Source organism: Bos javanicus, chromosome 29, assembly GCF_032452875.1.
Source record: "Bos javanicus breed banteng chromosome 29, ARS-OSU_banteng_1.0, whole genome shotgun sequence".
Taxonomy (NCBI): Eukaryota; Metazoa; Chordata; class Mammalia; order Artiodactyla; family Bovidae; genus Bos; species Bos javanicus.
Window position 1 is genome coordinate 26,937,418 of NC_083896.1, and position 15,799 is coordinate 26,953,216.

A 15,799-nucleotide genomic window follows, 5' to 3' on the forward strand; every position below is an offset into this window, starting at 1 on the left:
GAACTGAACTAGCAATATTTATGATACAACAGTGGAAATTTAAAATTGATTTATCCTATTTTTTTTTACATATATCTGTGTGTTTCTGTCTCTCTGTGTGAGAGAGAGTTAGAGAGGTAAGAGAGGGAGAAGACAGAATCATCCTATCCTTTTTTTCAAAGGCGACTTGTTATAAACAAAGTTGAGTATGATCCTAGAACTATGTAGCATATATGATGCAGTTTTTGTATAGAAAATGGGTTTTCAGTTTTTGATTAAATGCTGGGTGCTCTTGATATTCCCATAGAGAGAAGGAGAGATCAAAAGTGGAGAAATGACAAACATGAGCCTAGTGACAATGTTCATCCTCACGGGCCTTCCCCATGCACCAGAGCTGGACACATTCCTCTTTGGAATCTTCCTGGTGATCTATGTCCTCACTTTGGTGGGGAACCTACTCATCTTGCTGGTGATTATAGTGAATCCTCACCTGCACACCCCCATGTACTACTTCCTAACCAACCTGTCCTTCATTGACATGTGGTACTCCACGGTCACTACACCCAAAATGCTGATGACCCTGGTGTCCCCAGAAGGCAGTCCTGTCTCCTTTCCCAGCTGTGTGGCCCAGCTCTACTCTTTCCACTTCCTGGGCAGCACCGAGTGTTTCCTGTACACCGTCATGTCCTATGACCGTTTCCTGGCCATCAGTTACCCACTAAGGTACGCCAGCATGATGAGTGGGAGGACGTGCGCTCTCCTGGCCACAACCACGTGGCTCAGTGGCTCTCTTCACTCTGCTGTCCAGACCACACTGACGTTCCGTTTGCCCTTCTGTGGACCCAACCAGATCCAGCACTACATCTGTGATGCACCACCCATCCTCAAACTGGCCTGTGCAGACACGTCCACCATGGAGATGGTGATCTTTGTCAACATTGGGGTGGTGGCCTCAGGCTGCTTTCTTCTTATTGTGCTGTCTTACATGTCCATCATCCATTCCATCCTGAAGATCCGCACCTCAGAGGGAAGATGGAGAGCCTTCCAGACCTGTGCCTCCCACTGCACTGTGGTCCTTTGCTTCTTTGGTCCTGGTGTTTTCATTTACCTGAGACCAGGCTCCAAGGAGGTTGTGGACAGAATTGTGGCTGTTTTCTACACTGTGATGACGCCCCTTCTGAACCCTGTGGTCTACACCCTGAGGAACAAGGATGTGAGGAAAGCTCTGCTCAAGCTTAAAGACAAAGTAGTGCACTCAGAAAGCAAATAAGCTATATTATGTAGATACACATATTTAAAAAACTTAGTAATATAATTTAGTCATCAACAAGAAATGTATTACATTTATAGTTCTCAGTATGAAATTTTATCTAAATCAGCTACTCAGGAATATTTGTTTGACTAATTTTTCTGAGAAAATTTTAAGGCCATATTAGGTTTTCTAAACATGATATTTCAGTTTATTGGGTTTCCTTGGTGGCTCAGATGGAAAAGAGACTGCCTACAACGCAGGAGACCTGGGTTTGATCCCTGGGTCAGGAAGAATCCCTGGAGAAGAGAATGACTATCCACTCTAGTATTCTTGCCTGGAGAATTCCTGGACAGAGGAGTCTGTCACACTACAGTCTATGGGGTCAAAAACAGTCAGACACGACAGACCAACTAACATGTTAATACACTTTCACACTTCCAGTTTATTAATTTAGTGAAACCAAGGCATGTATCATATTATCTTAAACTGCATAGTTCCTTGCAATGTAATTTGATTTGACCTTTTCTATTGAATATCATTTTAAAAATTTGTTGGAGTGTAGTTAATGTCTAATAATATGTTAATTTAAGGCATAGAGCATAGCAATTCAGTTATACATATACATATATTCATCCTTTTTCAGATTCTTTTCCTAGGGAGGTTATTATAGGATGCTGAGTGGGGTTCCTTGTGCTGTATCATAGGTCCTTATTCATTATCTATTTTATATATAGTTGTATATGAATGGACTGGTTCCCAATTGGGAAAGAAATACATCAAGGCTGTATATTGTCACCCTGCTTATTTAACTTATATGCCGAGTAAATCATGTGAAATGCCAGGCTGGATGAACCACAAGCTGGAATCAAGATTGCTGGGAGAAATATCAAAAACCTCAGGCATGCAGATGACACCACCCTTATGGCAGAAAGCGAATAGGAACTGAAGAGCCTCTTGATGGAAGTGAAAGAGGAGAGTGAAAAAGCTGGCTTAAACCTCAACATTCAAAAAACTAAGATCATGGCATCCGGTCTGATCACTTCATGGTAAATAGATAGGGAAACAATGGAAACAGTGACAGACCTTTATTTTCTTGGGCTCCAAATCACTGAAGATGTTGACTGCAGTCATAAAATTAAAAGACGCTTACTCCTTGGAAGAAAAGCTATGACCATTCTAGACAGCATATTAAAAAGAAGAGACATTACTTTGCCAACAAAGGTCCATCTAGTCAAAGCTATGGTTCTTCCAATAGTCATGTATGGATGTGAGAGTTAGACCATAAAGAAAGCTGAGTGCTAAATAATTGATGCTTTTGAACTGTGGTGTTGGAGAAGACTGTTGAGAGTCCCTTAGAGTGCAAGGAGATCAAGCCAGTCCATCCTAAAGGAAATCAGTCCTGAATATTCATTGAAAGGACTGATGCTGAAGCTGAAACTCCAATACTTTGGCTACCTGATGCAAAGAACTGACTCATTGGAAAAGACCCTGATGCTGGGAAAGATTGAAGGCGGGAGGAGAAGGGGACGACAGAGGGTGAGATGGTTGGATAGCATCACTGACCTGATAGGCGTGAGTTTGAGTAGGCTCCAGGAGTTGGTGAAGGACAGGGAAGCCTGGTGTGCTGCAGTCCATGGGGTCGCAAAGAGTTGGACATGACTGAGTGACTGAACTGAACTGATATGAATGTTAATCCCAGGCTACTAACTATTATCTCTCACCCCACCTTGTTTCCCCTTTGGTAACTATAAAGTTCGTTTTTGGAATCTGTGAGTCTGTTTCTGTTTTGTAAATAAGTTCATTTATATAATTAAAAAATATATAAAAATACCACTTTCTCTTTCCATGCCTCTGTGGACATTTAGGTTGATACTATGTCTTGGATATTCTAAAATAGTGTTGCTATGAACATTGTAGTGTCCGTATCTTTTCAAATTATGTTTTTTCTCTGGATATATGCACAGGAGGGGATTACTAGGTCATGTGATATTTCTATTTTTACTATTTTAAGGAGTTCCATACTGTTCACCATAGAGGTTGTGACAATTCACATTCTCACAAATAGTGTACAAGGTTTCTCTCTTCTCCACAGCCTCTCCAGCATTTATTATTTGTAGATTTTTTGAGGATGGCTGTTCTAACCAGTGTGAGGTAATACTTCATTGTAGTTTTCATTTGCAATTCTCTAATTATTAGTGATGTTGAGCATCTTTTTATGTGCTTTTGGCACTCTGTATGCCTTCCTTTGGACTTCCCAAGTGGCTAAGTGGTTAGAATCTGCCTGCCAATGTGGGAGATGCAGGAGATGTGGGTTCAGTCCCTGGGCGTAGAAGATCCCTTGGAGAAGGAAGTGGCAACACTTTCCAGTATTCTTGCCTAGATAATCCCATGGAAAAAAGAGCCTGGCAGGCTACAATTCATGAGGCTGCAAAGAGTTGGGTACAACTGAGTGACTGAGAATGCAGCATGCAGGCCTTCCTTTGAGAAATGTGTATTTAGATCTTTTGCTCATTTTTTGATTGAGTTCCTGTTGTGTTTTTGAGAGAGTTGCTTGAATATTTTAGATATGAATCACAGAGTTGCTTGAATATTTTAGATATGAATCCTTTGACAATCGCTTCATTGGCAAGTATTTTCTCCCATTCCATGGCTTGTCTTTTTGTTTTGTTTATAGTTTTCTCTGCTGTGCAAATGCTTTTAGTAAAATTAGGTCCTATTTGTTTATTTTTGCTTTTATTTTCATTAATCTAGTAGGTGAATAGGAAAGCTACTTCTGCGATTTATGTCTGAGTGTTCTGCCTATATTTTCCTCTAAGAGTTTTGTAGTGTCCAGCCTTATATTTGGGTTTTTGAACCATTTTTACTTTATTTTTGTGTTAGAGAGTGTTCCAAACTAGTTCTTTTACATGTAGCTTTACAGTATTCCCAGAACCACTTATGAAGAGACTGTCTTTTCTCTACTGTATATTCTTGCCTCCTTTGTCATAGATTACTTGGCCATATTTGTGTGGATTTATTTCTGGGCTTTCGATCTAGTTCCACTGGTCTAAATTTAAGTTTTTGTGTAGTACTGTACTGTTTTGATTACTGTAGCTTTGTATTATAGTCTGAAGTCAAGGAGCCTGATACCTCCATCTTCACTTATCTTTGTCAGGATTGGTTTGGTTCTTCAGAGTCTTTTCTGTTTCCTTATAACTTAAATATTTTTTTACTCTAGTTTTGTGAAAAATGTCATTGGTCATTTGATAGGGATTGCTAAGAATCTGTAGATTGCCTTTTGACATATAACATTAGTAGTGGGTGTACAAAATAATATTTCAATATTTGTATATATTGCAAAATACCACAGTAAGTCTAGTTAACATTTGTCAAAATTCATAGTGACAATTTTTTTCTTTTGTAAGAACTTTTAAGATCTGTTCTTCAGCAACTTTCAAATATATAATAGAATGTTATTAAGTATGATCACTACATTGTTTGTACTGTCCCATGACTTATTTATTTAATAACTGGAAGTTTTCACCTTTTGACCCCCTTCATTCATTTTGCTCACTCTCTATCACCTGCCACTACCATATTCAGTTCAGTTCAGTTCAGTCGCTCAGTCATGTCCGACTCTTTGCGACCCCATGAATTGCAGCATGCCAGGCCTCCCTGTCCATCACCAACTCCGGGAGTTCACTCAGACTCACGGCCATCAAGTCAGTGATGCCATCCAGCCATCTCATCCTCTGTCGTCCCCTGCTCGTCCTGCCCCCAATCCCTCCCAGCCTCAGAGTCTTTTCCAATGAGTCAACTCTTCGCATGAGGTGGCCAAAGTACTGGAGTTTCAGCTTTAGCATCATTCCTTCCAAAGAAATCCCAGGGCTGATCTCCTTCAGAATGGACTGGTTGGATCTCCTTGCAGTCCAAGGGACTCTCAAGAGTCTTGTGCAACACCACAGTTCAAAAGCATCAATTCTTCGGTGCTCAGCTTTCTTCACAGTCCAACTCTCACATCCATACATGACCACAGGAAAAACCATAGCCTTGAGTCCTCTAGTCAAGGCTAGACGGACCTTTGTTGGCAAAGTAATGTCTCTGCTTTTGAATATGCTATCTAGGTTGGACATAACTTTCCTTCCAAGGAGTAAGCGTCTTTTAATTTCATGGCTGCAGTCACCATCTGCAGTGATTTTGACATTAGCAATCACTATTCTGTTTTTTTTATATCTATAAACTTGACTATTTGTTGTTGTTGCTGATTCCACATACATGTGTGATCATAAGATATTTATCTTTGACTTAGTTCACTTAGCTTAATGTCCTCAAGGTCTGTTCATGTTGTCACAAATGGCAGGATTGCCTTCTTTCTCATTGGTAATTTATATTAAATATCCCATTATATATATATGTGTGTGTGTGTGTACACATATATACACACATATATATACTGTGGTGAGATATATCTATATCTATATCTATCTATCACAGTCAAGAATGAAAGATAAGGTATTCCCTACAGTAACAATATAAGCATTGTACTCTGAATATTTTTCCTAGCCTTCCTCAAATGGATCCATGTTCTTTCCATAGAGTAACTAGTGAAGGAAAATACCACACCATTTTAAATTTCTTAAATTTTGGCTTTGCAAGCTGATAAATGGAGAGCTGAACCAAGTCTACCTTGGAAAAATACTTTACCCTGCAATTAGTTCCTAGTTCATAAGTGTGGAGTAGGAATTGATATCTCAGCATCTGAGAGAGTCTTCTTGTTGGTTTTCTGACCCTGGAGTAAGTAGGAGCTGTTCTAGGCCATGTGGAAGCCCTTGGTCTTCCCACTTTGAAGAAGAGTCATAAAAACTTTTGTTTTTGAGGAGACTCACAGAGGTTAATAGTACTATCAAAAATTAGAAAGATTCAGGATGAAAATTTTGATTACATTCCTGTTTAACTCTACAGGTGCAGAATGATACAGAATCATAGATTTAATGGTATAGTGACTAAAGTCACAGCTCCTGATCTAGATGTGGTCTGATTAGTGTGTGTTAGGACAGCCACGAGTAAGGTGATCTCTAGCTGTTAATCACTTCTAATTTGTGAAAATTTCCGAAACACAATCTCATGCATAAAAATTTTCATACACATAATAGTTACATGCATAGCACACATATTTCATAATGCTAAAATGAGATATGTGTGAACATGATCCAGTTTGAAACAAAATGTTGCCTGAACCCCTGGAGCATCCTTTGTGATTTTCTCCCATAGCAATCTCTTCTCTTGGTATGAGAGATAACAACTACCCTGACATTACTGTTAGCACTCCCATTGATTTTCTTTTACCAGTAAGTTTACCAACTATGTTTCATTCCTGTTTTGAACTCATATAAATGGAACCATGCAGCAGCATTTTAACCTAAAAATATCTGTTTAAAATATTTGACTTTGGTGTCTGTAGTTACTTAAAATTTTAAAAAATTCTGTAGTATCTGTTTTATGAATAAGACTTTTTTTCCTCTGCTTTTCTGTACTTCCTCTCTCTTCTTTTCAAACTGAACAACAATGTGAAAACATCAGATAATATCTTCTGAACAATAGTTTTTTTTCCTAAAGAAGTTCTCTTGATAATTTTTGCAAGGCAGGTCTGTTGGCAACAAATTTGTTTGTCTGAGAAAGTCATTATTTTACTTTCAAGTTGAAGGATAATAGTATTGGGTTTAGAAGTTCAACATGGTAATTTTTTTTTATCACCTTTTAAATATTTCACTCCACTCTTTTCTTGATTGCATGGTTTCTAATCATATTTCCTCTGAAATTCAGAGTGGTTTATGCATTTTGAATCCTAGGTCCTTATCAAATTGATATTTTGAGCTTATTTCTCTCATTCTATGTGCTGTTTTTTTTACCTTCTTCATGATGTCTTTTGGAGGATGTCTTATTTTGAGAAGTGTGGAAAGTTGAGGAGCCTGACACTTTCTGATTAATAAGGAAATCCTCTCTATTAAGTATAGCATCTTAATTGACTTAATTTTTTTTTGAAATATAAAACAATCATAGTTTTGATAATTATATTTTTATTACAGTGTTGCAATGTACGTTTATTACAAAGTTTCAATTGCCCATTGGGTAACTGAAGATCAGCTATTAGTATACACATATCCCCTCCTTCTTGAGCCTCCATCCCACCAGTGCCCCATACCACCCCTCTAGGTCATCACAGAGCACCGAGCTGAGTTCCCTGTGTTATACAACAGGTTCCAACTAGCTATCTGTTTCATACATGTCGGTGAACTAATGCTTCTTTCTTGATTCTTCCCACCCCTCCTTCCCCCACTGTGTCCACATGTCCATTCTCTACATCTGAGTCTCTATTCCTACCCTGAAAATAGTCACATCTGCACCATCTTTCCAGATTTCATGTCCAACTCTTTACAGCCCTATGGACTATATATATATGTACTAATATATAGTATTTGTATTTTCCTTTCTGACTTACTTCACTGTGTATGACAGCCTTTAGGTCCATCCACATCACTACAAATGACCCGTTTTTTTCTCCTTTGCATGGATGAGTAATATTCCATTGTATATATGCATCACAACTTCTTCATCCATTCATCTGTCAATGGACATTTAGGTTGCTTCTGTATCCTGGCTATTGTAAATAGTGCTACAATGGATATTGGGGTACATGGGTTTTTTTGAATTATGGTTCTCTCAGTATATATGCCCAGTAGTGGAATTTCTTGCAATACCTGCCGTCTCATTTGGGATTCTCTTACCTTGGACGTGGGGTATCTCTTCATGGCTGCTCCAGCAAAGCACAGTCGCTGCTCCTTACCTTGGACGAGATTGCCCCTCCTGACCTTGAATGTGGAGTAGCTCCTCTCAGCCCTCCTGCATTGGCGCAGCCGCCTGTAAGAGAAACCCAAGTGAGATGGTTGCGAGAGGGCATCAGAGGGCAGACACACTGAAACCACAATCACAGAAAACTAGCCAGTCTGTTCATATGGACCACAGCCTTGTCTAACTCAATGAAACTAAGCCATGCCATGTGGGGCCACCCAAGATGGACGGGTCATGGTGGAGAGGTATGACAGAATGTGGTCCACTGGAGAAGGGAATGGCAAACCACTTCAGTATTCTTGCCTTGAGAACCCCATGAACAGTATGAAAAGGCAAAATGATAGGATACTGAAGGAGGAACTCTCCAGGTCAGTAGGTGCCCAATATGCTACAGGAGATCAGTGGAGAAATAACTCCAGAAAGAATGAAGGGATGAAGCCAAAGCAAAACAATACCCAGTTGTGGATGTGATTGGTGATACAATCAAGGTCCAATGCTGTAAAGAGCAATATTGCATAGGAACCTGGAATGTTAGGTTCATGAATCAAGGCAAATTGGAAGTGGTCAAACAGAAGATGGCAAGAGTGAATGTTGACATTCTAGGAATCAGCGAACTAAAATGGACTGGAATGGGTGAATTTAACTCAGATGACCATTATTTCTACTACTGCGGGCAGGAATCCTTTAGAAGAAATGAAGTAGCCGTCATGGTCAACCAAAGAGTCCAAAATGCAGCATACTTTGCTGGGACAATCAGCACATAAGAGGCAAATGTTGAATAAGAGGGAAAAAAGTTTAAATACATGAAATTTGATGCAATAACTTTATCTACTAATGGAAATATCTGACAAACTGAAGTTATTAGGGACTTGAACAAGGAAGGCAGGAACAGCATGTACAGAAAGAGAAGGCCTCTGTTTAGGATTGATATCTAAAATTATGACTGTGCATCAGAAGTTGGGTCCCTCAGTATGTATAAACATACTGGGAAGTGGAAAGAGTCTGTAGCAGGGAGAGCATCTTAAATAAATGATACCAACAATTATGAAGGTGGAATACTACAAAAAAAGACAATATTTTTCCTTGAGAAGTCCACACCTTAATGTGAAGCTCACAAATATATAGTGTTATAAAGCACTTAGAACCTAAGTCAGGCAGAGTTAGGGTAGCTAAGGTGCTTTTCATAGTATATGGGGGAAATACGTTTTTTTTTTTAAAACCTACATTTGATATATAAACTACACACGACTGTACAAAATTCTCTTCTTTGTTGCTTCAGTGATTATTGATGTTAACTGATGTTTTGTCCTCAAAGAATTAAAAGGTTCCTGAAATTATGTTATACCAATACAGAATTTCACTAGAATTTCACTCCATGGGTTTTGATGCTGGGTATTTGGGTGCAGGGCTTCCCTGGGGGCTTAGATGGTAAAGCATCTGCCTGCAATGTGGGAGACCTGGGTTCAATCCCTGGGGCAGGAAGATCCCCTGGAGAAGAAAATGGCAACCCACTTCAGTACTCTTGCCTGGAAAATCCCATGGACAGAGGAGGCTGGTAGGTTACAGTCTCTGGTGTTGCAAAGAGTCAGACACAACTGAATGACTTAACCCAACCCATTTGGGATTAAACCTTAACCACATTCCTTACTAACTGTGTGAATTTGAGTAAGAAACCTGATCATCTTCAGTTTTCTACATTAGGTATCAGTAGTACCTATGGCATAGTGTTCATGTAATGATAAGGTCTCTAGTAAAGAATAAATAAGGTGTCTAATATATCCCAAGCTCAATAACATTTATGTTTTTGCCTCTGAATTATTCCAGAATAATTTAATTCCATGTAATTTTAATGTTTCATGAACTTTATTGCAGTTAAATTACTTGAAAACTAGTAAATACAGAATATCAAATTTATTAAAACATTTGGAATAAATGCATTGTCAATAATGGTGTTAATCATGATACTAATTTATTATCAGTGATTTAAAGAAAACTACTTACATGCATCTTCACAAATACAGTATTTCTGAAGATGCATGAATCACTAGTCAATCACGAAAATAGTTCTTAAAAGCATTGAACTGAGAATCAGGCTATCTAGCTGGTGGTCCCAGGTTTGAATTTTAAAACTTTAATTAAGAAGCTATTGCATATTGGTACTGCTACTGTCCACAGAGTCACAAAAAGTCAGATGAGACTGAATGACCAATACTTTCACTTCTCAAAGCACTTTTACTTCTACTAATTCATTGAATCCTCCAAATAGTATTGCTAGAGAAGGTCTTTCACAGCTGAAAAACAGAGATACAAAGCATGACTATTTCTAACCTTATTTGAACCAATATTTGCTTTTGTTTACATGCAGTTATAGCACTTCACCCATTGCACGTAGAAGTCCACTTGTATGAGCTGTGTAGCTATGCACTGGGGGGTTTCTAAGGGTGTTTTGTCTTTACTAGGCCTGATTTTTCTAACTTGTGAAAGAAATATGTTGAAATCTCATGATGCCAAGTGATTTAATTACACATTAATTTTTCGACTTTCTTCTAAATAGGAAGCACCCTTGGCTCCAGCCTACAATGTAGGGTGTCCTTGTCCTAGAGCAGGTTGAGGTTTGGTGAATCTGAATTTCCAAGACTCTGAACTATTGAGAGAAGTTGACAGAAATATTGAAGTATTGAGAGAAATATTGAGAGAACAGCATGACCTTCATCACCATCCACAGTGAAATGACCCAGCATAGGATGGTTGTGCTGAATATGAGCATCTGGTCCATTAATACAGGAATTTAAGGTCAGATTATGTGATGGAGACTGGAGGTGTCTGATGGTAGCTTCCTCCTGATCGCACTGACAAAACCTGAGAAACCTCAGGGCTCTATGAAGGTGGTGATGGTTCCAGTCTCTGAAAGGAGCCTCTCAGATCCATATCTTGGCCTGGCAGACCTGCCTGGAGAGACAACAATCCTCTCAGATGTGTGGGACTCTTTCAGTGTGGGAGCACTGACCAGGGTCAAGAGGTCCTGGGAAGTGTGGGGTAGTTACCTTGGGACCTTCATGCAAACACACACACAGGTGTGCACACATGCACACACAGACACAGACACACAGACAGACAGACAGACACACACACAGCCACACACACACACACAAACCTGAGGAGACAGGTGCACAGCTGTATTGATCAGTCAGTGACTCTGATAATTGTTGTTGTTCTTGAGCAGTATCCTCAATTTGTGTGCATAAGACATAAACAAAAAAGTATATTATCAACTTAGGTATATATAAATAGCTCACTATTCTGCATCCAAGATCCAAATTGAATATTCACTCTTTAAAAAGGTAAAAATCATGTTATATGTCAATTATATATGAATACAATTAGAGGACAAGGTAAAATAAACATGTTGCAGAGAAATTACTTCATAGATCAAAATTTAACATGTTTATCATAAATAAAAATTTTGTAATTTTTTCAATTTAAAAAATATCCTTGAAACAAATTTTCCTAAGAAGTTTGGATAAAGTTTAATACTGAGAACTATATACATAAAATATTTCACACTGATAAAATCATATATTGTACTATACTATATTGTATTTCTATGTTTCATTGTACTATTCTATTACTATATTTGTTAAGTGAGCGAGTGTACATTACAGAGATTATTAGCTCTGCAAATACACTATTTTGTCTTTAAGCTTCAACAGAGCTTTCTTCACGTCCTTGTTCCTCAGGGTGTAGACCACAGGGTTCAGAAGGGGTGTCATCACAGTGTAGAAAACAGCCACAATGCTGTCCATAGCCTCCTTGGAGCCTGGTCTCAGGTAAATGAAAACACAGGGAACAAAGAAGCAAAGAACCACAGTGCAGTGGGAGGCACAGGTCTGGAAGGCTCTCCATCTTCCCTCTGAGGTGCGGATCTTCAGGATGGAATGGACGATGGACACGTAGGACAGCACTATCAGGAGAAAGCAGCCTGAGGCCACCACCCCAATGTTGACAAAGATCACCATCTCCATGGTGGACGTGTCTGCACAGGCCAGTTTGAGGATGGGTGGTGCATCGCAGAAGTAATGCTGGATCTGGTTGGGTCCACAGAAGGGCAAACGGAACGTCAGTGTGGTCTGGACAGCAGAGTGAAGAGAGCCACTGAGCCACGTGGTTGTGGCCAGGATGGCGCAAGTCCTCCCACTCATCATGCTGGCATACCTGAGCGGGTAACTGATGGCCAGGAAACGGTCATAGGACATGACGGTGTAGAGGAAGCACTCGGTGCTGCCCAGGAAGTGGAAAGAGTAGAGCTGGGCCACACAGCCAGGAAAGGAGACAGGACTGCCTTCTGGGGACACCAGGGTCATCGGCATTTTGGGCACAGTGACCGTGGAAAACCACATGTCAATGAAGGACAGGTTGGTTAGGAAGTAGTACATGGGGGTGTGCAGGTGGGGATCCACTGTGATCACCAGAAGGATGAGAAGGTTCCCCACCACAGTGAGGACATAGATCACCAGGAAGATTCCAAAGAGAAATGTGTCCAGCTCTGGTGCATGGGGAAGGCCCGTGAGGATGAACGTTGTCACTAGGCTCATATTTGTCATTTCTCCAGGCTTTTGATCTCTCTTTCTCTCTATGGGAATATCAAGAGCATCCAACATTTAATTGAGAACTGAGAACCTATTCTCTATATAGAAATTGCATTATACATGGTAGATAATTCTAAAATTATACTCCACTTTATTACAAAACTTCTTTGTTTTTTCTTTTTTTAAAATATAAATTTATTTATTTTAATTGGAGGTTAATTACTTTACAATAATTTTATTTTTAATTGGGTGTTAATTACAATGTTGTGATCGTTTCTGCATGGAATACCTTCATTATCATCCTCTGTGTCTCTCTTTTTCTCTCTCACACACACACAAATTGAGATATATATATATACATACATATGCAGATGAAAGTACAAGAAATCCATTGCATGTATTTATTAATGCATCATTGTTATTGTTGTTCAGTCACTAAGTCATGTCTGACTCTTTGTGACCCCATGAACTGCAGCACACGAAGCTTCCCTGTCCTTCACCATCTCCCAGAGTGTGCTCAAACTCATGCCCATTGAGTCAATGGTGCTGTCCAACCATCTCATCTTCTGTCATCCCCTTCTCCTCCTGCCCTCAATCTTTGTCAGCATCAGGGTCTCTTCCAATGAGTTAGCTCTTTGCATCAGGTGGCCAAAGTATTGAGGCTTCAATTTCAGCATCACTCCTTCTAGTAAATATCACAAATTTAGTAGCATGCTGCTGCTGCTGCTGCTAAGTCGCTTCAGTTGTGTCCAACTCTGTGCGACCCCATAGACAGTAGCCCACCAGGCTCCCCCATCCCTGGGATTCCCCAGGCAAGAACACTGGAGTGGGTTGCCATTTCTTTCTCCAATGCATGAAAGTGAGAAGTGAAAGTGAAGTCGCTCAGTCGTGTCCAACTCTTAGTGACCCCATGGACTGCAGCCTACCAGGCTCCTCTGTCCATGGGATTTTCCAGGCAAGAGTACTGGAGTGGGGTGCCATTGCCTTCTCCGTTTAGTAGCATAAAACAATTCAAATTTACTGTCTTACAGTTTTTTGAGTAAGTTCAGAGCAGGTTAAGAATCTAAACTCCATCCAGAATCCCTACAACCTCCCATATGACCCAGAAAATGGCAACACTCACAACACTGCTGGCCTCATGCTTGTCTTCTTTTAGATAGTTTTTCATGAGGCTCTGAGAACATAAACTTCATATGTGTTATCCCAACCACAGTCCCTGGGTAGGGACTGGTTTCTAATATAATGATACATATTACTATCTTAAATATATATGTATTCTTTAATGTTGGCTTTGTTAGAGATGATATTCCCCAGCAACTCCCCACCCCCCATCTTCCACTCCTCATAAATCCAGGTGATACTCCCAGAAGAGAAGTTAATTCTGTCAAGTATTTGATTCTTATTTAAAGTTACTACCTGTTACAAGAAAGAGAGAGCCAACATAAGAGAAAAGAGCATATGCCAGCTTGAAGTCAAGAAAAGTTGGGATTGTGTACAATGGAAAGTGAGGCAGAAATGATGTTTGTAACAATGCAATACTGTTGAGGTCAGGGTTATTATGAATTATTTTTTGAGGGAAGACTCACCAAGATAGGAGAATTGAGGATATCTACTCTTAGCAAAGCCTATACAAAATGGATCTGATCTGCAGACAATGTGATTTAAGCTACATTAAAGCTATATTTTTCGTATAAGAGAATAAATAATGGAGTCAGAGTTAACCCTATATATGTATAGACAGATATCAGAACTCAAAAAATGGAACAAATGTATCTCTAAAATTTCTACTGTACCAGGGGGATCCCATCATCAGGATAAATCACAGTCAGGTTAGATAACGTATGAAAATTTTCATCAGGTGAATTGCAAGGTAGCCTGAGACCTGAGGCAGGAATATCATTGAGAGGTATGTGTTTGACTTGCCTGTCCATGCAATAGCAACTTAGTTGCTATTCATAGGTCCTTATTACTATTTCATACATACATCTATGTATTTACATTGTGAACAATGCAGGGCTTAGTGGCACCAACTTCTCACTCAGCCCCTGCACAGTCAAAAATCCATATAAAACTTTGACTTCCCAGAAACTTAATGACCAATAATCTACCGCTAATCTTCCCTTACTGATGGCATAGCAATAAATTAACAAATATTTTGTATGTTATATTGTACTATATCCTATACTTGTATAATAAACTAAAGAAAAGAAAATGCTATAAAGAAAATTATAAGAAAATACCCTTATTGTACTGTATTTATGGATATTGCAAGTTTATGTCAACTGTTTACAAAGGGAATCACCTGTTTTAGCACTATTTTAATGTTGTCATTTAGGATGGAAGACACTGTAGGTGTTACTCATATCACTAATATTAGACATCAAAATGAAAAGATAAGTGAAAAAGAAATTCACATTTATTTACAGCTATAACAATTCATGCATTGATAATGAAGATGTAGTTAAATGATTGCCTCAAGGTAGCCTAGTTCATACACTAATGAATGAATTGTTAGAAAACTCCTATGCGATACAGTATTACAGCTATATTCATTGTACAATATTAACAACATTGTTACTAAAAAAAAAAAACCATATATCTGTGATGATAGGCTAATGTAGTTTCTTCCATTATGATGAAGAGAGGCATTCTGTATGGGAATGTAACTCTTTGAAAGTAAAGTTGTAAAATGGCACAAAAGCTAACACAATATTAGTTTTATGTTAAATGTCACTCATCTTTGCCTCTTTAAGGATATACTAGTATCTCCATATGTTTTACGTATTCATGACATACCTAACAGTTTCTTAATTTTTTTGATATTTCTAGGCTATGATTTCTAGGTGATTTTTTTCAAATTGTTGCAATCTCTAAGAACTTTCCAATATATTTATTCAAAAACTCTGTAAATGGATGAGTGTTCAAACTTGTTTTATTCCAGGTTCAACCATATGTGTGTGTGTGTGTGTATACATATATGAGAGAGACTTGATGACTACATTTAGATGGAAGTCTAACAATCCCCAAGTAACTTAACTCTGAATAAGTTTAAGAAGGGAAACAAGAGGAAATAAGAGAAATACACCTTTCTAAGAACTCACCTTCTAGTATGTGATTCATTTCAGTATAAAACTGATCTGTGCTTTTGGTTGTT

General features: G+C 38.8%; 2 protein-coding genes across 2 annotated transcripts; one reads left to right on the top strand and one right to left on the bottom strand.

Moving 5' to 3' along the window:
• Positions 1–313: 313 nt before the first annotated feature.
• LOC133241774 (olfactory receptor 10G9-like) lies at positions 314–1,249 on the top strand. Its single transcript, XM_061407699.1, has one exon. It carries the CDS (start codon positions 314–316, stop codon positions 1,247–1,249), a length of 936 nt encoding a protein of 311 aa, XP_061263683.1.
• Positions 1,250–11,727: 10,478 nt separating this feature from the next.
• LOC133240950 (olfactory receptor 10G4-like) lies at positions 11,728–12,660 on the bottom strand. Its single transcript, XM_061405930.1, has one exon. The coding sequence runs from the start codon at positions 12,658–12,660 to the stop codon at positions 11,728–11,730; it is 933 nt and encodes a 310-aa protein (XP_061261914.1).
• Positions 12,661–15,799: the final 3,139 nt, after the last annotated feature.

Bases quoted from the DNA above. Each gene is read 5' to 3' on its own strand.
- LOC133241774 (XM_061407699.1), top strand. From the start codon at position 314: ATGACAAACATGAGCCTAGTGACAATGTTCATCCTCACGGGCCTTCCC.
- LOC133240950 (XM_061405930.1), bottom strand. From the start codon at position 12,660: ATGACAAATATGAGCCTAGTGACAACGTTCATCCTCACGGGCCTTCCC.